Source organism: Pseudopipra pipra, chromosome 3, assembly GCF_036250125.1.
Source record: "Pseudopipra pipra isolate bDixPip1 chromosome 3, bDixPip1.hap1, whole genome shotgun sequence".
NCBI lineage: Eukaryota > Metazoa > Chordata > Aves > Passeriformes > Pipridae > Pseudopipra > Pseudopipra pipra.
This window is the reverse complement of record NC_087551.1, coordinates 17,450,801-17,471,962: the sequence shown is the minus strand read 5'-3', so window position 1 is coordinate 17,471,962 and position 21,162 is coordinate 17,450,801. Positions and strand designations below refer to the sequence as shown.

The window sequence follows — 21,162 nt, the reverse complement described above, 5'->3', positions numbered from 1 at the left end:
AATGATTTCTATCCATGTAAATTTAGAGCACATATGGATGGTCTTTTAAAATACCTCCAGAAAGCGAGTTGTACCTCTGTGTCAGAGTCTAACCCTGACAGGAATGACACATGCCTGCCCATGACCTCTGATGCTCCAGACATGTCCTCCTCAGCCCCGTGCTACATACCAGCTTCTTCCCTCCTGTGTCCTTTCCTTTTGGCTTTATTTTCAAATGAGCTGTACCTACCTTTGGGACTCCAAGCTGTCCAGTGGCACAGGAAATGATAGGCAGGGAGATTTCTTAGCAAAACTGCTGACTCTCCTGCCTCTCTCTTGGGAAGAGCAAGGCTATGTGTGCAATACATGGCATTATCCGTGTCACTCCTTCCATTCAGCAAACAGAAGGATAACACACCTTTCAAAAGCATGCATTAAACCCGTCCCTCTTCATCTAATTATCAGATGCAGTCTTTAATGGAGACCATGCAGCTGGTTCCCATCTGCTCAGCTGTGGCTCACTTTTGTATGTTATTGTTTGGGGTTGTTTCTCCTGCTTTGGGTTAAATTAGGAATGAGGTTTCAGAAATGGCTGCAGCTCTGGCCTGCTCCCAGCCCCACCACATGCTCCCATCAACATCCTGGTTGCCAGCTCTTAAGCTCATCGGACCTCTCAGCAATCCCTCTCACCTTATCATGCAGACAGAAAATTATTCGCTTCCTAGGTTAGTTCTCTGCTGGCTTGGAAAGCAGGCCTGGTTCACCAAAGGGTCAGGAAAGCACTGGCAGCAACAAGAACATGCTGCCAGGGGCAGGGAGGCAAGGATGAGTTGTCCCTTTGGGGGCAGCTTGCAGTTAGAGCTGGGAGCTAATGCCAAATAGCGGTGGTCGCACTCCACCACTGCTCCCAGCTGCGTTTCCTGCCCTTTCCCTTGCACCAAATCTACTCTTGGAGTGGCTTCAGGGTGAGTTGATTCAGCTGGCTGATCTGGCTGAAAACTACTCATTTTTATGGCATGGTTAGTTTGCTGCTGTTGTCAGCCAGATGAACAGATTCACCCTGTGGCCACACAGCCACTAGATGCAATGTAAGGAAAGCAACACAAACAGGAAACACAGACCAGCTTGTAGATACCTCAGCTGCAATACCAAACTGCAACCTAAAGAGCAGCCACACCGATCCAGCCGTCCTGCTGTTCCTGCAATAGGCAGATAACTAGATAGTTTGCTTCCCTACCTGTGCTCTTCTGCTCTAAAGAACATCTTTTCAGTACAGGAAGTGTATTTTTATCTCCCTTATTCTGTGTGAGTAGAATTGCACTCCAGCAGGCAATTTCAACCTCTTCTGATTTGTGGACTGCTAATGGAGAGGCAGGTCCTGCACAGAGGGACTAAATCTATTGACTTCCATTCTTTTGTGGACTTTGGAAGGTACTCACAGGGGCAACAAACACAGACTGAAATGTACCGCACAGCAGAACTGCTGAGAATCACACAGGTCCCACCTGACTGGCAATAGTCTTTTGACATCTTTTTCTTCTTTCATTTCTTTTTATTTCTCATCAAGGATAATAAAATCAGAGCAAATTACCGGGGTGAGGCTGGTGAACAAAATCAGAAACTTTGAGCTAAAACCTCCTCAGTCCAGTTTCCTAATGGATAGTGCAGAACAAATTACTGAGACAGAACTTTCCATTCTCTCTGTCTGTGAGTAGGCTGTCCTCACAGGAGATAAGCAGTAACACCCTTTTTTACAAAAGTAGTGCAAGATCTTTTGTTGCAAGGCAGAGTCACAAAGCTGAGTCTGTGTAGGGACTGCACTAATAACTCTGCCTCCTCTTGGCTTATAGATGCTCCTCTTGGCAAAACTGTGACTCCTCTCTCCATCACTGCAGAAGGCTGTCTTTTGGTATGAGGGGGTTTCAGTGGCAATACTGGCTTGTAGTGAAATGCAGCCTCCCTCCTTTTATACTTCTCTCACTCTCTTTCTCCTGGCTTTATTCCCAGATCTGGTTCACTGCCCAGCCCTGTAAACTGAGTCAGTACAATTGTCAGGGTGAAGGGCTGCAAGGAGAGGAGTGAGATGAGGGAGATGGCAAAGGGAGAAGGCGGCAAGATCTCCTTAAGCTGCCAAACCCTCACTTTTCACCAACCCAGAGTTCAAGACTGGCACATTTAGTACATCCATAATCTCACCCAGCATGTTTGGCTTAAATTGTCTGTAGTTTATTTACACACCTTCTGGTCTCTATCTTGCTGATGATTGAGAGGAATTGCTGCTGAAGAGGTCATATGTTTTCTTCTTAAAGACAGGGAGACATGAATCCTCTTTCTTTCACATGTTTTGCTGCAAGATAATGAAATCTTTGAATGAGGAAGGGAACAACATATTAACATATAATTTAAAGCAGTCATGAAGTCATCCACTGGGGACCTCATCATGTATCTCTTGTTAAATGGGGTCTGGGATGGCTGGCATATGTGGGAAAAACAGGGCAAGAGTTCTCAAAGGGAAAGTTTAACCAAGGTGATTACATCTCACCAGCCAGTTTTCTGAACCCTATTCCCAGGAGAGAAGTATCTGAATGCCTGTTTCAGTGGTGATGCACTCCTACACACCAGTCCTAAAACAGCAGAGGTTAACAACATTCAAAGTATCAGCACTGCCCCCTGAGATAAAACACTATCATGACGAAAGGAGCAATTCTCTGGCATCCTTCTGCCTGCAGAATCTGTATAGGCTGGGCTCCACTAAAGGAGCATTACCAATGCAATTATGTGAGTTAAGAGCTGGGTCTTTTGGTGATAAAAGCCCTCATTTAGGTGTAGCTATACACACATAGGCAGGAAGAGTGTGTCTTTAACCTCACTGAGATACAGCAAAAAACCACATCTCTAGCATAGACAAGCCCTTAGGATCAAAAATACATTAATATAATATCTCCTTTTGTGTATGGCTTATATTACAGGCCTCCATAGAGTGCCCATCATTGTAATCCTTGAGTAGCAAACAACAATATTTTCCAACTAGGGAACAGGTTCTGATATTCACAACAGCAACTGGCATTTCTTTCCAGATCAAAACCTGTGGAAGGAAATTCCTTGCCAGATGGAGTCCCAAGCACCACTAGTAGTGTACCCAGTAACCTGTTATCCACGACAGACAGCCGGTTCTTGCTAATCCTCTCTACTCAAAAAGAGGGCAGTAGCAATCTTTGCCAGTTGAACCTTATCACTGTGGTGTGAAATGTCACTTGCAGGTCAGTGGCTGTTTGTTCTGACCCCCTCACTACATTTTACTGCAAAAAGTAATTATCACTGTTGATCACTTTAGGAGACTGATCTAGTCCCTCAGCTTTAGTGGTCATGTTAGGAAGGGGCTGGTCCTGAATAGGACTCCCAAATCCCACAAAAATAAGTAAGAGTATCCAATATGACTGGTTTGATGAAAATAACACTTATTTAGAGGCAAGTAATTTAATGCACAAAATATTTAATAATTTTGATCTTTTTAACTGTCATCTACAAGTCCGGAGAAAAATCCTTCAGGAGGGCTGGAAAGTCTTGCAGATCTGAAGAAGGAAATTTCTCTAACCACATGTGAAAGAAGGAAGATGTTTGCTTTAGCATCACATTCATTTAAAAAAGATCCAAATTTTTGGTTAATTCTATTTTTTGAAAAACCTTGTTTTCCTCAACTGGTAAAATATATTAGAGGGAAAAGATCTATTTTGTAAGAAAGTCCTTTTTTTTTTTTCCCAGTGGCACATTACAAGACCTTCTCTTTTAATGTCTTGAAGGAGTTGGCTTGATGATTCTTTCTGACACCTCAAAGAGCCGAGACTCTGCAAATAGGTAGTGAAAGGATTAAATAAATTACTTGGTCACTGTGGAAAATCATAGCCAGGGAATCAGAACACCAGGAGCCTGAGGTTTCCATGGCTATTGTATGAGAAAGACACCTTCATCTTGTAACCCACCTAGGATTGCAGTGCTATTTTTTTGAACAAATGGGATCATGGCCGATGATTTACCAGTCTCAATTCTAGAAGTGTAGAAGCCACTCAGTTGTCTCAAAGCCTCAAACAAAGGCAGACAAAAGCTTTGCAAAAAGTCTCATCTGTCCCTACTTAAAATGGAGACTGCTCAATAGCTAAAGAACTGAGCTCTTAGTTATCAAGGGGTATAGTAAAATCCCAAATAATCTGCAGACTATTAGAGGACCAGTAAAGCCTCTGGCTGGGAAGTTATTCAATGTTCAAGGATTTCCAGTATCCTGTTTCCTAGGTGCCATTAAAAACCCACAGTCTTTAATTCCACAGCAACTCGGCTCTCCCTGTGATACCATTATGTGTACATGGCTGGATGCAAAAATTGTGGCAGTTCTCACCTGACAGCATATTGCTACACACTGTAGCATGTAAATTAGTCTCTGTGTGTTGACACAAGTCACCCTTCTTCAGTGTCACTTTATTTAAACAACCATGCAGTGTGTATTTGCATGTGTATCTGTACGTAGAAGAAACCACCTCCCCAGTCAGCTCTTCATCCTGCTCACGATCCTTGTGCCCACAGCACAGCGAACAGCCGAGAGCCCTGGCAAAGTAGGGGAGCCTGAGGGGTTTCCAGAGAGCTGCCAGGGGAGGATGGGGACTGGGGCTGCTCCCTGGCTCCCTCCCAAGCTTCCTGTCTCACTGGAGGCCGCTTGCTTTCATTTCTGGGTGCCTCTGATTTCCTCATGGATAAAATATTCCTGCTTGGGAGCTGGGTGCAGCCAGTGCTCAGAGACACACCCAAGCCCGGCCTGTGGTGTGTGCATTTCCACCCCAGCGGCTTTGTCTGACACCAAATCGTTCCTCACATTGCCTGACTGTCCTGTCACCTTTGGTAACAGCCGTGTTTGGCAGCCAACCATTTCCTCGCAGACTGGTGAGCTCACGACTGCTTCAAACCGGTGTCAGAGAAGTTTACACGTCCCTTGGAACAGGCTGTTCCTCACCCACACTACAAAGGCTCGATCTGAACTACAAACCACACAAAATCAACCTGCCTGCAACACTGTGGCCACTTCGCACTGGTTTAGTCCTGTCAAGGATGCAGAAAGGAGCTGGAGCTCAGGCTGATCCATTCAGCTCTGTGAGGCTGGAGGGTGTTGTCCTCCCTCAGCCTGTCTTGTCCCCATGCTACACCCCACCAAGCCAGGGCTCAACCCAGCAGGATTTCAAGCAACCACTCCAGCAAACTGGGCACTTGTGAAATTTTTTCTGAAACTTTCTCTGTCTTTTTGATGTAGCTGTTGCTTCCTGGACTCCTATCATTTGAGCTGTCTTATGTGGTTGCAGAAAATGGAATTGGATGGACCACTGGTAACATCAGCTCACCATCCAGTAGGCCAGTGACTCAAGGGAAGGGGGAAAGCAGAACCAAAACAGCCAGGCTCCCCTTTCTGCTCTTCCACTCACTGGCTTTCGCATAACTGTGAGCAGGCCACTCAGTCTTCCCATGTTCTAGTAAAACAAGGACACATCCCTGGAAAATATATCAAGGCCCTCAAGAGAAGGAATTCTGCAGAGTGAAATGTGGGGATTACTCCTAAATGCCTATTTCTCAGATTATGGAAAAGAATTGGCTTTACTAGAGCATCCACCATTTCAGGGCTGTCCTTAACAGCCCTGAAAGCCAAGACCCCTCTCCAGTGCCAGCACAATTCCACAGTCATTCACTTTTCTCTATTCACTCTAGGTTAACAAATCACAATTTCTTAAATAGTCCTGCTTTTATGGGAAATTTCGGCCTGGCTGGTGTTTTTTGAAATAAATGTGGCTCCATCCACTTAACAAAAAGGTTTCATATGTTGGATAATGTATTTCTGGACTTACCACATGCAAGAAGTCAGTTTATCCAGAACTGCCAAAAGTTTTTCTGCTCGGTTGTCACTGTGTAGGGATCACTGATAGCACATAGTCAAGTGTGAGGTAGAAGTCACGCTATGTTGCAAAGCCAGATAAAATTACCTTTCTGTTAACAAACTGTGTAAAATTACCCAGTTTGTCTAACCTTGAATTCCTCCTGGTTTCTGGGGAGATTTTGTCCCAAATTCCTTGAACTATATAATGATTGCTATCGTATTTTATTTTGGTTGTGTGCACATGAAGTAGGGCGGACTTGTAATACACCAGGGACTGTGTAGAGCGGCAGCTGTTACACTTTCAAAGAGCATTACTGAGCTTTTTATAGTTGGCTGCAGTTGACATCATGGCTAAATTGAGTCTCGCTCTAAAATATATTCCACCCAGCCTGTGCAACCTTAAAGCCATGCATTGCTGGGAGAAGAGAGGGTCACAGGAAGCAATGCAACACCAGCATGGAAGTAAAAGCCTGGGGATGTGTTTGCTTCTTTTTCCTGTATCCAGTAGAAATGGTCTTGAAATATTTCTTCAGGAAGAACAGCCACCTCTGGAGAAGACAGGATGAAACCTTTCATCTTGGGATCAGCAATCGAATCTGGCCCAGGTGAGCAGTGACTGACAGCTGGAATGACCTCGCTGTAGGAAGCTCTCTTAGTGCCTCACAGGTGACTGTCCAGATTGAAAGAGGCCAAGTGCTTTTACACTGCTATCACTGGTGCCACCGTGATGCTGCTGGAACCTGGGTAAAAGCTGCTGCACAGTAAAAATCATTGGTGAGGAACATCACACACCCAAGCCCCTTTCCAGACAGGACCAGCAGCTTCCAGAGCTTTTGGGAGAGATCTCTGCACTGTACTTCACTATTAAGAAAATAACAAAGCTAAGTTTGGGGAAAACTTATCCAGAATTCAAGGGTATTGACGATAATGGTCCCTGAGGATGGCACCTGCTGCAGCACAGACTTCCTGGATGAAATCTCTGCATTGCTTTAAATCCTTGCAGGATGGAAAACTGCTGCCGAGGACCTTCTGCAGCAGCCTGAGGGAGAACAGCTGGGAACAAGTCCCATAAACCTGAAGATGGGGACTCACCACACTGATTCAGAGCAACTCAAACCTGGTCTGTACTCTGCAATCCCTGTAGCTAACACAAGGGGATTAGGGACTAAGGAAAGTGGGCAAGGGTGGTCCTCCACACTGCAATGCTCTATGAACTCACCTGGGTTACTACAGTGTATAAAAAGCCACACAATTCTCCTGCCTGCTAGAGATATGGGGTGAAATACATGATGTGCTTCTTCCCTGTGCCTGCCTGGCATTTCTGGTCAGCCAGCAATGATAACAGCCCTTAGAGCTGAAGTCACACTGGAGTCACACATACTAATCAAGTATTTTTCCCCAAAGTATCCAAAGTGTTGCCCGGACTCCTTCCAGGCTCCCTTTTCTCTTTCCATCATCACAGCTGTCAGCCAAAACCAGAGGTCATGATACAAGAATAGGAGCAGCCACTGTGACTGCTGTATGTAACTGTTTTTTTTGCCATGGAATATTCAAAGGACACTTCTGGTTCAAAAGGGTGACTGCCCATGGGGTACAGGACACGCAAACTAGGGTACAATAAAATAGGGGAGGCTGAAACACTGCTGAATAAAGGTTTAGTGCAGAGGTTTCACCAGTGTTGATTGGATGAGGTCTAGTGCTCAAAATGTCCAAACCCACTCTGTACTTGTCTGAGCATCTATACTACTGTATTGCTGGATGTATTCCATGTGAATGTCCTGGGTTTCCTGGGGTACCTTTCACAGTTTTACAATCACTGCAACTCCTCTTCGAGTCTGTGACTCAGAATTGTTTGGTTTTTAGCTGTAGTTTCTTCTGAGATCCTAAAAGATCCCATGAGGGAATGTCAGTGTCCTACTATTTCCTGTCCTACTCTGTCCTGACCTGCTCTGTTGCATCTTGCAGGGACCCACCATCCTAGGAAGAAGTCCTTTTAAAAGGTCAAGCCAGGGATATCTAGCCTACCTTCACCAGGAAAGGCTGCAAAATGCAAGGAGACAGTGCATCACCCGTCTGAGAGCCTTCCCTGGGTGTTGGTGAAATGGCCTGCCAAAAATGTCACAGGTAAGAGTTACTGGTACAGCCCTTTTCACAATCTGACACTTGTTTACTGTCTCAAGGGTGTGATGGCACAATTTCTCCTTAAAACTACGTGGACACAAGCCTCCTCTGTGCTGCAAAATGCATCATCCTCGTAGCCAAGTGAATCGGCACGTACCCAGTGCAGCAGCCAGGAATGATCAGCGCTGCCTTCCCCCTTCCAAAATGTAAAATTAATTTCTGCTTAAGCAGATGACACCAGCAACCATAGAAGTCTCTCAGCCTCACCCCAAGGTTGTTGCTGTCTTCTTTATGCTGTACTCTCCTTCCTATTCCACATCTAATGGTCAATTGAATGGTCAGTTCCCAAATGGCCCGAACTCCACTCAGAAGAAGAAAAAAAAAGCCATTATCTAAACTAAGGCTATTCTGCAAGTGCTCCAAAGAGCACCTCATTGCTCCTTTTTTTTCACAGTTCATGATTTCTACATCCCTACATGGAGAAAACCAGCAACCCAGACCCACAGAGAGGATTTTGCAGGAGTGCCTGTCCTTTTGTCATGAAAAAAAAGTGAATAAGGCTCTCCTATTGTGTGATGTGGTCCATGGTTTCTGCAGCTGCTGAAAACACCAGTCAGAGTTTGAGAACTGACCCTGGGAAGTGTGGAGAGAGAAGTTCACGCAGACCTGGAATGAATGATCTGTCTTCTGCAGCTCTTTGTGCATACACATTTCATATAGTCCTAAGTAAAATTCCCACCTGAAACCAGCTTTAAAAGTTCAGTTAGCCAAAGGAATCTGGTGAAGCTGCACTGCTGCAAGATTAGATAAAGGCCTGGAGAGCAGGAAACAGGCACCAATCTAGCTCTGGAATAGGGATCTTCTAGCAACCCCGTGTGTCTCTGCCAGCATGCCATGCACCTTCCCTTCAGCAGTAGAGCCACAGGCAAGTTACTGTGGCATTTGATGTGTACGTTTGGACAGCCCAGACTTGGTTTTTCACTGTAAATGGCAACTTGCTGCTGTGCAAAGCTGAAATGCAAAGATTTGTTTGAGATGAAGGAGGTCAGGTTGGTCGGATGAGGAAAGAGTGCAACACAGAGGGGTTTGCTTGCTTGGGCAACTGTGTGGCTCTCTGCATCTCAGAAATTATCAGTCCCTCAAGCAGGAGCCTGCTCCATGCAGCCAGAGGAAAGATGACCATTTGGCTGAAGAGATGTAAAATCAAGCTCTGTGGGCAGGGTCTTTGGTCTGTCAGGATTTTCAGTGGTAGCAGGTGCCCTGTTTCTCTTGGACTGCTCTATACATGCCAGGAGTCCTGCTGCCTTGCCTGATAAGAAATACAAAGCATGGAGGAAGGACAGTTCGACCAAGAGAGCTTAATCAAAGGAAATTCCTTATCTTCTCCCTTCTGCCCTTATCCTAGCAAGATTTGAGAGAAATACAGCCTTTCTGAAACGCTAGAAAACCATGAATGCTGCTATGCTGGCACTGACCAAGACACACAAACTGTGAAACACTAAGGTGATGCTGTGATTGATGTGATATCGTGCCCACTTTTGCAATTTTCAGCCATGAAGACTTTGTCTACAGCCATACTTCAGGCAGTGTCAGTGAGCCCAAGCGTGGTGACAAAAGAGGACAGCAGCAGTAGAACTGTAAATAGAAACCTACACTAGGATGCTGCTGCACCCTTTTTTGATCACTCAGCCTTTGCAGCAAACTCTCATTTCTCCTTTGTGCATTCTCTTACCTGAAATACCTTAGGACAGCCTCCCACATGTGAAAATATGGCTGCAAAAGAGGAAAAATGTGATCTCAAAGATATGGGGGATGGCTAAGATGTCAGTAGAGAGCTGCTGTGATCACTGCCACCTGGAGTCACTCTCCAGTCTTGGATTGCAATTGTCTCATTTGGAATAATGAATTTATTTGCTCTTTGGCATGTGTCCAGCAGCACGAAGAACCTTCCAGGGGCAGGGAAGAAAAGCTATCAAGGAGAGAAGTCTTAAATCCCCCAAGTAACATGTGCAAGACGAGCTTGGTCACATGCAAAAGAGAGGGGTAAGAATCAAGGGGACTAAAAGACAGTGGAGAAAGAGATAAAAGTACCAATAAAAGGAAAGAGAGGAAGACCTTTAGATAACGAAGGAGAGGATTAGAATATGGAGGTGACAAGGGTGTGCCCTTGGCAAACAGGGCCAAAGTCAAATAGAAAAATAATCCTGCCAGAAATAAAAGCAGAGGAGTTGAGCTTAAATAATAGGGGAAGAAAAACAGCTGTCATGTAAAATGGGAATGAGAGAACGAGGCATTTTGAATGTCTAGGGCAGGAGCTGCCTGAGCAGGGCAGCCCAGGGGGTGCTGGGTGGAGGGCAGGGACGTCTCAGAGAGCGTATTTGCAGAGAGGAGTGAGGCAACATGCAGGATGCTATCAGAGAGCTTATCTGGGATGGTTGAGGCAGGAGGATGGATAGTGGGGGAGGAAGATGGAGATACTTTTCTATGCAAATATATGGTGCTTCTGTGTGAGTCAGGCACCAGAAAATTGTGCTGTGGGCTTACAAAAGTCAAGATAACCCACAGAAATAATGTCTACCAAGTTTGTTGCACGGCATTTTCTTTTTCTTTTCTTCAGTGTGACTTTAAATAGCAAAGAAATGTGAGTCAATTCATGCATAGAAGAGAATTACTTCATCAAATGGCATATTAACCACTGCACTCCCCAGCTATGATCACCTGAAACTGCTGATTTAATGATCAACTACAAATCCCCAGCTCAGGTGGAACTTCCCACCCTGCATTACATATTCAACCTGAAAATCTACCAAACTGTACAGAGGCTTGAAATTCTTTGAAATGAAAGAGCCCAGAAAAAATGCAAGAGCAAACCAAAATGTTTTTTTTTTTTGCAAATGCCATGATACACAAGAGACTAAGAATCTCTCATCTCCAAAACTAATCAGAAAAGAGGATGGGAAACATTTAGAATGGATGATAAGTCTGAAGCCAGAGCACTGACCTTGGCACATGCCTGAGAAGCAGCAGGGAAGCACAGAGAAGCCAGCTGAAGAAATCTCCAGTCAGTATCACTCAAAGAGGGAAGATTTGTGGGGTTTAATAGCACCAGGGCAGCCAAGGGCAGAGAAAGACAGTGAATCCGTGTTCATATTGAAACAGGCATCTGACCTTACTGGGAAAGTTCAGATGTTTTGCTTTCTGGTTTTGAAACATTGGAGCAAAATTTGCTTCACATTTGGATCCTTTTCTCAATAACCATTGAGACACAAGCTTTGACAAAGAAAAAAAAAATGTAAAATTCTCATAAAACCCCATTAATTTCAGCAGCTCAGGCACTCAGATACCAAACATTGCAGGACAGAAACAGAGAATCTTGTGACTGTCATTTGCTAAGTTGGAGTAGAAGGAAGAGCTCACCACATGCAGGGGATGATGATAAGGGTTTAGGAGTCTGCCAAGGAAAGGTACAAAACAGTATCTTAACACTGCTTGCTGAGGCCAAGGAGCCTGAAAAGGGAAGAGAGGGGACTTTTTGGGGAATTTTTGGTGTTAAAAGAGGATGTGGCCTTTCTGCTATCAATCACCCAGCCTTCCCCTGCCCGCCCTGCCCTGTGTGAGTATTCTGGCTGCCTCTCCTAAGCAGGTGTTGTACAAAAGGGAGGTAAACAGGGTCCTGTCTTTTTCCTTAGATTTTCTGTTCTTCTTTCTTCTTTCATTCATCTGCAGAGATAGAGTTTTTTCCTTTGCTTGCACAGTGAATTAATGGCAGATTACTGAGAGTTCAGATAACTCAGTTATCTTATACAGACAACCACCTGCATCAACAGTTCTCATAAAATTCTTCATTAAGGAAAATATCTCTAAGAGTGGGGTATGACCTTGTTCAGAGCATGCAATAGCAATATGATAAACTATTAAATAGAGGCTTCAAGTTCCCTCACAGTACCACACGCTACAAAATCAGAGAGAGCACAAAGACAAATAGCAACAAGGATTTGTTTAAGCCTAGGGCTTGCTGCTACAGCAAGCTGTGGGATTGCCCACTCACTGCAGAAGCACCAGTGAGAGTCAGGTACACACATCCTGCCATTCTCAGGGTATATCTCAAAACCCAAAGGTAGGTTGAGTTTTAAATGTGTCTAAATTCAACACTAAATATCTCCTGCTCTTTCAGCCAGCCTCTCCTATATCCAGGTAGCTTCTTCCCTATTGCCCTTACCCCCATCCCACTCCCACCATTTGCTCTTATCTTCCTCCCACTCCCAAATCCTTGATCTTCCTCTCCCTCCTAAGGTAGGGAGCCAGGTGCCAGCCATCAGACATACTCTGCTCTTGCCCTGTTGCTGTGTCTTCTCTGAACCTGGGCATCTTGCCCCAAGTCTGTTCCTGTTGGGATTTAGCAAATGAAGCCCCTTGATCTTTTCATATGCATTTGCCAGGTTCTTACGCCTCCCCCACGGGCGCTTTCTTCAAGGCTCTCTGTGTGTCTGAAGCTCTTATCAACTCCTTGGAGCAGAATACACGAACAGCACCACCAGGTCTTGAAGTCTTGTCTCACACCTCTCAGGAAATGGCTTAACCCACCAAGTCACATCCCCCTCCTAAGCACAGGGCTAAAGTCACAGTATACTATTAGCTTCTTGTTGCCAAAAACAAAGAGAGACAGCAGTTTAATTTTCAAGGCAAAACAGATCATGCATATATAGAGGGAACCAGGTCTGAGCCAGGCACAGTCATCTTTCAGAGTGGGCACAACCACTTATCACATTGCATTTATTTTAACCCCATGGAAGATCTGTGCACAGAGCTGCTGGGCAAGCCTGGCCCTTTACTCTGGGATCTGAAATAACTGGTGGCACTGCACTGGGCTGGGCTGCATGAGCAGCAGCCTGTGCTGGGGACTGATGTCACCAGGCTCTGACATCCTTCTGGTTCTCCAGTGCAAGGGGCTCCCTCCCGTATTTCTTACCCGTTGGTACAAAAGCCCTGAAAGGGGTTCAGCCCAGTCCCTTGGTCACAGGTAACATTCAGGACACCATGGCTGCACCACCACAGGTCACACTGTCAGACAGAAAATAGGGACAGCACTGCTCTCCCTTTCACTCCTCAGCCACATCCAAGCACCCACTGCCAACTGGGACAATCTGGGGACGCCTGGAGTGTGGCCAAGTCACACTTCTGGCCTTGAAGTAAGATGCTGGCTGTATCCACCTCATTGTCTCCCAGGTGGAGGCAAATACACTTCCTGGGCTGACCAGAAAGGCAAAACTCCTCTTCTTTGTAGAGGGCTCTGTCAAGGAAGGGCTCTCAGGGGCACAGCTGAACATCCACAATGGACAGGCAGCTCAGGTCTCTCAAGAATACGTCTCAAGCCATCTGCAAACCATGTCAGAGCAAGGACTATAAACAGCCCACCTGCTCAAGCTCTTCCTTATTACAGCTACGAGGGATAGAAAAATGACAACTGTAAATTAAAAACATGACATCACTGCGAGATCTCAGAACTCTACCTAAAAGCCTCAATATATAGATCTTGGTGTCTGTACATTGGGAAGACCTGATAAACCTCTGAAAGCATTTGGAGGCTGTAAAGAGCTTTGTCAGAATGACTAGAAGCCATCAAAGGGAAATTAAGTATTCATCCAAAGATTTCCTCTTAGGCATAATGAAAAAACCTCAAAACCTTAGTCTAACATGCATTAACAATTTCTACTATCAGGACCCTGCTAAAGAAGCTGGAAATTATATGGCATTTTCATGCCAGCAGAAGCTCTGAGGCAAATGCAGTTACATGCACAACCATACAAATGTCTCTGGTCTACAATTAATTTTATTTGCCAGATAATTATCCAGGGATTGCTTCTTCAATATAGCTTAAACTTAAGCTACGTCTTAACAGCAAAAGTGTGGTTTTGTTCTTTCTTAAACTTTCTCTAAGTTAATGAAATCAGGTTTGTGTGACCACTGTTCCTTTTATTTTGGTCAGTCCCCTAATATAGGGAGAGGAACTTTTTACAAGGGCATGTAGTGACAGGACAAGGGGGATGGCTCTAAGCGGAAAGAGGGCAGATTTAGACTGGATATTAGGAAGAAATTCTTTACTGTAAAGGTGGTGAGACACTGGCAGAGGTTGCCCAGAGAAGTTGTGGATGTCCCATCCCTGGAAGTGTTCAAGGCCAGGCTCGATGGAGCTCTGAGCAACTTGGTCTAGTGCAAGGTGTCTCTGTCCATGGCAGGGGGGTTGGAACTAGATGATCTTTAAGGTTCCTTCCAACCCAAACCGTTCTGTGATTCTGTGATAAGATTTGAGCCTGTTGGCCTGTTTCTCTGTAGATGTAGAAATTGAGATCCCCGAGATACCAAGTCTTTGCAAGTTTAGTCAGGTTGACAAGATACTGCTAACTTTGCACTACTGAAAACTTCCATCTCAGGTTTAGAGACCAGAGGATTCATGTTAAAGACAGCCACCAAAAAAACCCCCAAAAAACAGTAAGTCTTGCTGGGATGACAAAATACCATGCAAGAGCTGTGTCCCTGAAGAGTCCTAGAAGGGACCAAGGTGATGAGAGAAGCCAGAAGAGTTTGAACACATCAAAGGCTGCACTAGCAATTACAAACCACTGCATGATAAAACCCATCATGTCCCATCCCCTCCAGGACTGAGCAGCAGAACTGCTCACGTGTGTTAGTTATCTAAAGGGGTGTGTTTGTTTTGTCAGCAAAGTCACAACTGGATGTCACACTACTGCATACTCTTGCCATACATTCTGGGATGCTTCCCAAGCTCCAGTTCCTCAAGTCATGTAAGGCAGGATCATAGCAACACAAGACAGTTTGCTCTTCCCTCAGAGATAGCTCTCAGTTTTAGCCATCCTAATTTCAAAAAGCAAGCCACTTCTGGACTTATATCATACCTTCTGCATCTGAGGGGAAGAAGTAAAATTCCCCTTTGTATCTAGACAGGACACAAGTAAAAGCAAGTATGCAGAATAGGAAACAAGGAAGTTCTGAATGTCTTCCTAAATGCTTCCAGCCCTTGCCTAGGTATAACTCCATGCAGATATTGGCACCTTCAAGACGTTGGAAACTTCCTTGTCAGACTACCAGGGGCACAGCAGGATGCAAAACTACTTGTTAGGGAAAGGAAACTCCACTGAATCCAGACACAGCACATTTTCCTTGCTGCAGGAGGCACACTACACTACTCCACAGGCATGGCTTTTAGGACATCAGTGGGATGACACTGTAGGAGCTGTGAAGTGTGCCAATGTTGGGAGGGAGAGAACTGGCAGAAAGAAGCAAGCAGATGTCTTTCTGCCATTCTGCTTGTCTAGAAGAGGCAAAAACCTCCTACTCTGATCTCCACCTAACAGCATACTCCTTTACAATCAGAGCACCCTTGCCTTTATTCAATCTGAGATCCCTTTTAAACCAAGCCAATACAGAAGGGTGGCCACCAGGATCCCATGGAGGAAATTAGTGTGAGCAAAAAGAAAGAGAAAATACGATTCCTGGGCTATGGACCCAGAATTGCTCTGCTTTGCATCCAGCACATACTGCTGGTAAGCAAATAAGGACTCGTCACCAAGATATATCATCATGCTGGTATTAGCCCAGAAAGAGAAACTGAGGCAGGCTAGAAGTAAACAGAGGTCAGCACCAAAGGTGTGCAGCCAAGCAGTGCAGCCTGACCTGCTCACAGCAGCCTTAGCCCTCACAGGTACATCCGCTAGAAAATGCAATTGTCTGCAGACAGGTAATGCAGAGCCTGAGCACGAACCCCATGCCCTGGAGCCTGTGTGTGTAAACCTGGGCTGCATGAAAGGCACTGACTGCTTTGCCCACAATTCGGTCAGCTTCCTATAGGCTTCCTATTCCACCCTGCAGAGCCAGCGGTTACCCTGCACTCACGTACAACATACATTGCAACAACATTTACTGCGTAAAAGTTACCTTTCTTCTGCTGTAACAAAGTAGACTTGTTTTTAATAGTCTATAAATGTTACATCTCTATCTCCTAATGAAAGCTTTCAGGCCTGGGAAACCTCACCATTTATTTCCTCATCAGGGGAAGCACGTCAGCTGCTGTCACAAGACAGCCATTGGAACAACTCTGAAACCATAAAGGGAACCAGCAAGGGAACTGAGAAGGCTTTTTGCCTGAAGGATGTCACAGCAGTCAGAGATCAAAGAGTCAGCCCATTTCCAGATTTATGAGTTGGGAACAGGTCTGTTAGCTCCCAGTACTCTTTCCTCAGTATGTATTCAATATACATTGATAGTCGTCTTAATGGGAAGTCTGACACTGAAAACCACTACACTCCTGGATAGTCTGTCTCAGTTTTGTTCTCTTCTAGCTCAGCATTAGATCCATGTGGTGGCAGTCCTAGAAGCACCCCAGATGGGATCCCCTCATCTCCCTCTTGCTCCATCTGGCAGTGTGCTCTCACTTGCACAGCTGTCCCAGGGGCTGCTGGTAACCCACAGGTGGGATCCCAGTTCTGGATTTAAAAAAAACCCACAACTGCTGTTACTGTACAGTTAATTTAACTTGGATTAATTCCTTGATTGCACTGTGTGGACTGACACACAGCTTAGACACATGCTCAGCTAAAGGGAAGACAACAGGATGGGGGTAAACAGTGGGGTGCCTGTGGTGCCAGAGCTCCTTAAGCCTGGGCTGTTCCTGAAAGAAAAACATATGCATGTGTTTGAAAAAACACATTTCCTCAAAAACCTGTTTTCTTTCTGGCAAACTTAATCAACCTTAACCAAATCCTTGAAACTAAAGTCAATGTTCCTATAAGGGCAAAGCAAGATTAAATCCTTCAGAAACCTAAAGGATGTCACATCTCTATTCTTCATTACTCAGAAAAGAAACTTCTGCTATGTTTTTAAGCAAATATAATTAGATGTAAAATCGGATGAAATATTCATCATGCAAATGCATTACGAAGTAATTTCCCTTTTGGTGCCACCTATGGCATCTTCTAAATCTGCACAGAGTCTGCAGAGGAATTTAACCCTTCTGTAATAAAAATGTAAAATAATGCTGTCTTTGCTTTCTGGATCACCACTCACCGTGTCCTTTCTCACCACTATGCCCTCTCATTACTCCGCTAATTGAGAACACTGTACAAGTCTCATGTTTCTGACTGCTGTCTGTAGACTACAGGCCATGATTTTGGGAATAACCTAGAAACTTCTGTAATGAAAGCACCTGGATTGCTGCATGTGCAAAAGCACAAATGTATTAGAGCTTTAGGAATAAAAGTTCCAAAAATGGCTTTTAACAATCAAACCACAATTTTCCTTACAAAGTCACTTTTTTTAGGAGACAGTCGTGTAGAGCAAAATGAGGGCAAACCGTTTTTTAAGTGCCTTGGTGTTGGTCAGAGTGTGTGGGCTGGGAAACAGTCACGGCAGAACTGTGTGATGAGCAGGAGTACACAGGCATTAGCAAGTGGGTGGGAAAGGCGATGACACCCGCGGCTGCCTCTGCCTCGTCTGGCTCTGGCTCTCCAGGTGCATTTAACTTGCATCTTAAAAAGAAAGAGATGTTTTTGCAGCAGCAAGCACAGCAGGAGGCCATACACCGGCGCACAGCTGGCAGCAAAGCACTGCAAGCAGAGCAGCCGCAGCCACGGGAAGAGATAACTTCTGTTTGCTTTACGTCTCACACCATGCAAGATTCATCACTCGCCAAAGCAGACAGCTGCTGGAGGACATCTACCTCCATACCAGCAGATGGAGGGAGCGAACTCCATAACCCTATCAGCCCAGATGTTTTATCAGAAATAACCCAGCTGGGGGACAGTCCTATGCGGGGTGCCAGCCTCCCAACACCAAGTTGTTTTGCCCACAAAGGACAGATGCAAAGCTCCCTCTCCCCTCTCCCTTCTGCTGTCCATATTCCGCGCAGGGAGCCGAGGGCTGCCGGCCATCACCCACCCCGTCGGGCAGACCTAGGGCTGCGGTGCCCGGCCACCACCGAGTCCTCTGGGCTGAGCGAGGCAGAGGCAGAGGCCGCCCCAGCCAGGCACCTCCCGGCCCCCAGCCCGGCGGGGCCCCAGCGCTCACCTTCCCCGCGGGGCAGTGCCGCCCCCTCGAACCCCCGCCCCCGCCGAGCCCCCTTCCCCGGCTATAAAGGGCGGGGCACGGCCTGGACCCCTGCTCGCCGCTGCCATGGCCGCGCTGCGCTTCGGGGGGTCCCCGGCGGAGCCGCCCGCCTTCCCCGCGGGCAGGTGGGCGGGGGGCGGCGGGCCCGGCCCGGCCTCGCCCGCCCTCAGGGCGCTTCCCTCGGCCGAGCCGTCGGAGGGGGCGCCGGCGGCCTCGCAGCGTCGGAAGCGGACGAGCTTCACGGCGGCGCAGCTGGAGACGCTGGAGCTGGTTTTCCAGGACACCATGTACCCGGACATCTATCTGCGGGAGAAGCTGGCGGACGCCACCCAGATCCCCGAGTCCCGCATCCAGGTGAGGGGCGTCGGCCGCGCCGCGCCCGCCGCGCCGGGGCCGCCCCGCCGCCCTCACCGCCGCCCTCTCTCCCCAGGTGTGGTTCCAGAACCGCCGCGCCAAGTCCCGCCGCCAGCGGGGCCCGCCCCGCCCCGGCCCCGCCGCGCCGCCGCCGCCGCCCTGCCCGCGGCCGCCCCACTTCGCCGCCCTGCGCGTCCCGGAGCGGCCCCGCCGCGCCCTCCCCGGGGCGGCCCGGGCGGAGGACGGCTCGGCCCCTTACGAGTGGCCGCCGGCCGCCGCCTTCCCTCCCTGCCCCGGCTTCGAGGGCTTCCCGCCCGGCCAGCCCGGCCGGGCCGAACCCGCCCCGTTCGCGGGGAGCGCCGCCGGCCCCTTCGCGCCGGCCCGCGCCTTCTGCGGGCAGTACTCGCCCGTGTCGGACGCCGAGGACACCAGCGGATACTCGGAGTCGGGCTCGGAGTGGGAGGAGAACGCGCTCAGCGCCTTCCGCGCCCTCTGAGCGCCGCCCCGGCGGGACGCGGCCCGGCCTGGGCAGAGGGTTAAACCCGCAGCCCAACCCGCCAAACCCCGTCCCGGGGTGCGCTGCTCGGGCGGGGAGCAGCCACACAGCGCGCTACCTCACCCCAGCTGCTCTGCCACTGTTGCACTTTATCCGGTAGTAACTGATTTTACCTATTTATTTAAGAAAGATACGGGTCGGCTCCATCAGCTGAGGACATCTTTTTACCCTGTACTTAAAGCTTTCTGATAGCGTGGTTTGTATTTCTATTTAGCCTTCTTTAGCCAAAAAGCTAACCAAATCCACTGTGTTTTGGGGGTGGGGACTGGTCTTAGAAAAGAGTGGGATGGTCTGTCGGGGTTTTTTGAAAAAAATAAAGGTTTACATTTTTGCTCTGCTTGTGTGTGTTTTAGCAGGGTGTCTTACCTTGGCTGACATGAGGTAGGAAAGTGGTAGATATCCCAGCTACAAGTTCTCTTCTCGGGTCCTGGAGAGCCACAGCTGCAGTTCAGCTGCCAATGAGAGACCTAAGGGGCCTGAAGGATGGGTTAGAGAAACGGCCTTAAACCTTCTCTGTCAGTATTTGTCTCAAATCTGCTCTAAATGAACACCCCCATCCCTGAACTAAAATGCAAATTTATGGACTAAGTAGTATGAAACTCCAAATCTCAAGTGCTCAGACAAAAGCGTCCAGTCTGCCACTTGAGCCAATGTCAGTGTTAAACTACAGAAAAGTAGGACTATTTTGTGGACACTGTAAAGGTGCTTCAGCTTTGAATTCTAGTGACTCCACAGAAGATGTTCAATGATGAGTTGTGGCCTGAATGGCTCTGCACTGAGAATGCCAAAATTAGTAGTAACAGAAGCCTCTCCTGTAATTCAATTTATTGAGGAAGGATAAATTACTGCATATGTATTCTGAGGATAAGGCCAACCTACAAAGTGGTACGTCAGAGCCTACCAGAGCGAGCTGTAAGACTACAGTTAGGGGAGAGCACCTGAATGACATGAGGTTCAGAAGCACAGGAAACATTACCCATGTACTGGTGGCAGAAATATCCTATGTCAGGAATCACACTCCTGCTAGAATAAGGCTACCAATGCACAAAACTCCTCAGTGCCACCCCATAACATACCTGTGCTTGTGAGATCTGGGACAGCTGAACCCTGGCTGGACTGCAAGCTTGTAAATGAAGTGGCATAGCAGGATTGCTGATTAATATTCTCCCTCCAAAAAACACAGCTGCCCTTGAAAAAACACGAAGCAAAAACCAACCAACCTCAGGACAGCACCTGTCTCCCAAGTGGACTTGGGTGCAAAAGGAGCTGCTATGTTGAGGGTCAGGAAGACCCCTGAAGAGAAGCACTCACAAAAAATGAGACCATCATTTCTTGGAGGCTCATGGTAAATTCAAGTTTACTGATTTTAAGAAACAAAAGTAACTTGTTCTGCTCCTGCAGACTTCAGTTTTAGTAGCTTTAGTGAGTTCTTGAGACTCCTGCTATGCTTAGGGCACATTCAGCAAAAAGAATCATATTTGTTACTGTCACCAAAATTCAACATTATCTCTAACCCAACATATTGGTACCCAAGGAGAAATGCAGCCTCTCAAAGAAAAGATATGTATATTCACATTGCCAGCAGCAATAGATAAATGACACGTGAAAGTACACAGATATGCATGTTACAAATGGTGTATCTTCCTATTACCCTGCAATAATTAAAGAAAGGATAGCGGGTTTTAGGAGCACCAGAAGACAAGGACAGGGGTGCAAGGGGATGGTTCCTTTTTCCCGAGTTAGCTGTAGATCAGATTAGTTCCTGTCTACTAAACCTATGTACCTTAAGTTAGGCTGTGGCACCTTTCTCTGTTTAAATGAAAAGGGTGGTGGGAAAGGACACATTTCTGTCTTCTTAACCAAACAGATGGTAACATCACAAAATAATGGGTAACATAATCACAGAAGCAATTGCAGGGACCACCATAATGTTCTACTGCATTATGAGAGGTAAGTTTCCATGGGTAATTCAGCTAAATTACTGTTTAGCATTATTTTGTAATACTTCTTGTAAAGTTTCTAAGTACCTTTTAAAACAGCTACTCACCTCATCCTCATAACATTTCTTTTTTCAGCAATTAACTTCTCTTAAAAAAATGACCTGAGACCATCTGCAAAAAAGTTT

The 21,162-nt window shown here is 46.7% G+C and overlaps 1 protein-coding gene across 1 annotated transcript; it reads left to right on the top strand.

Moving 5' to 3' along the window:
- Positions 1 to 18,113: 18,113 nt before the first annotated feature.
- Positions 18,114 to 19,374, top strand: MIXL1 (Mix paired-like homeobox). Its single transcript, XM_064648102.1, has 2 exons — positions 18,114 to 18,481; positions 18,558 to 19,374. The coding sequence occupies exons 1-2, from the start codon at positions 18,194 to 18,196 to the stop codon at positions 18,975 to 18,977; spliced, it is 708 nt and encodes a 235-aa protein (XP_064504172.1). The 5' UTR covers positions 18,114 to 18,193; the 3' UTR covers positions 18,978 to 19,374.
- The last annotated feature ends 1,788 nt before the right edge of the window (positions 19,375 to 21,162 follow it).

Excerpts from the sequence above, each read along its gene's own strand:
- MIXL1 (XM_064648102.1), top strand. The coding sequence starts at position 18,194 with ATGGCCGCGCTGCGCTTCGGGGGGTCCCCGGCGGAGCCGCCCGCCTTC. Across the intron at positions 18,482-18,557 it reads TCCCCGAGTCCCGCATCCAG|GTGTGGTTCCAGAACCGCCG; the intron begins GTGAGGGGCGTC and ends CTCTCTCCCCAG.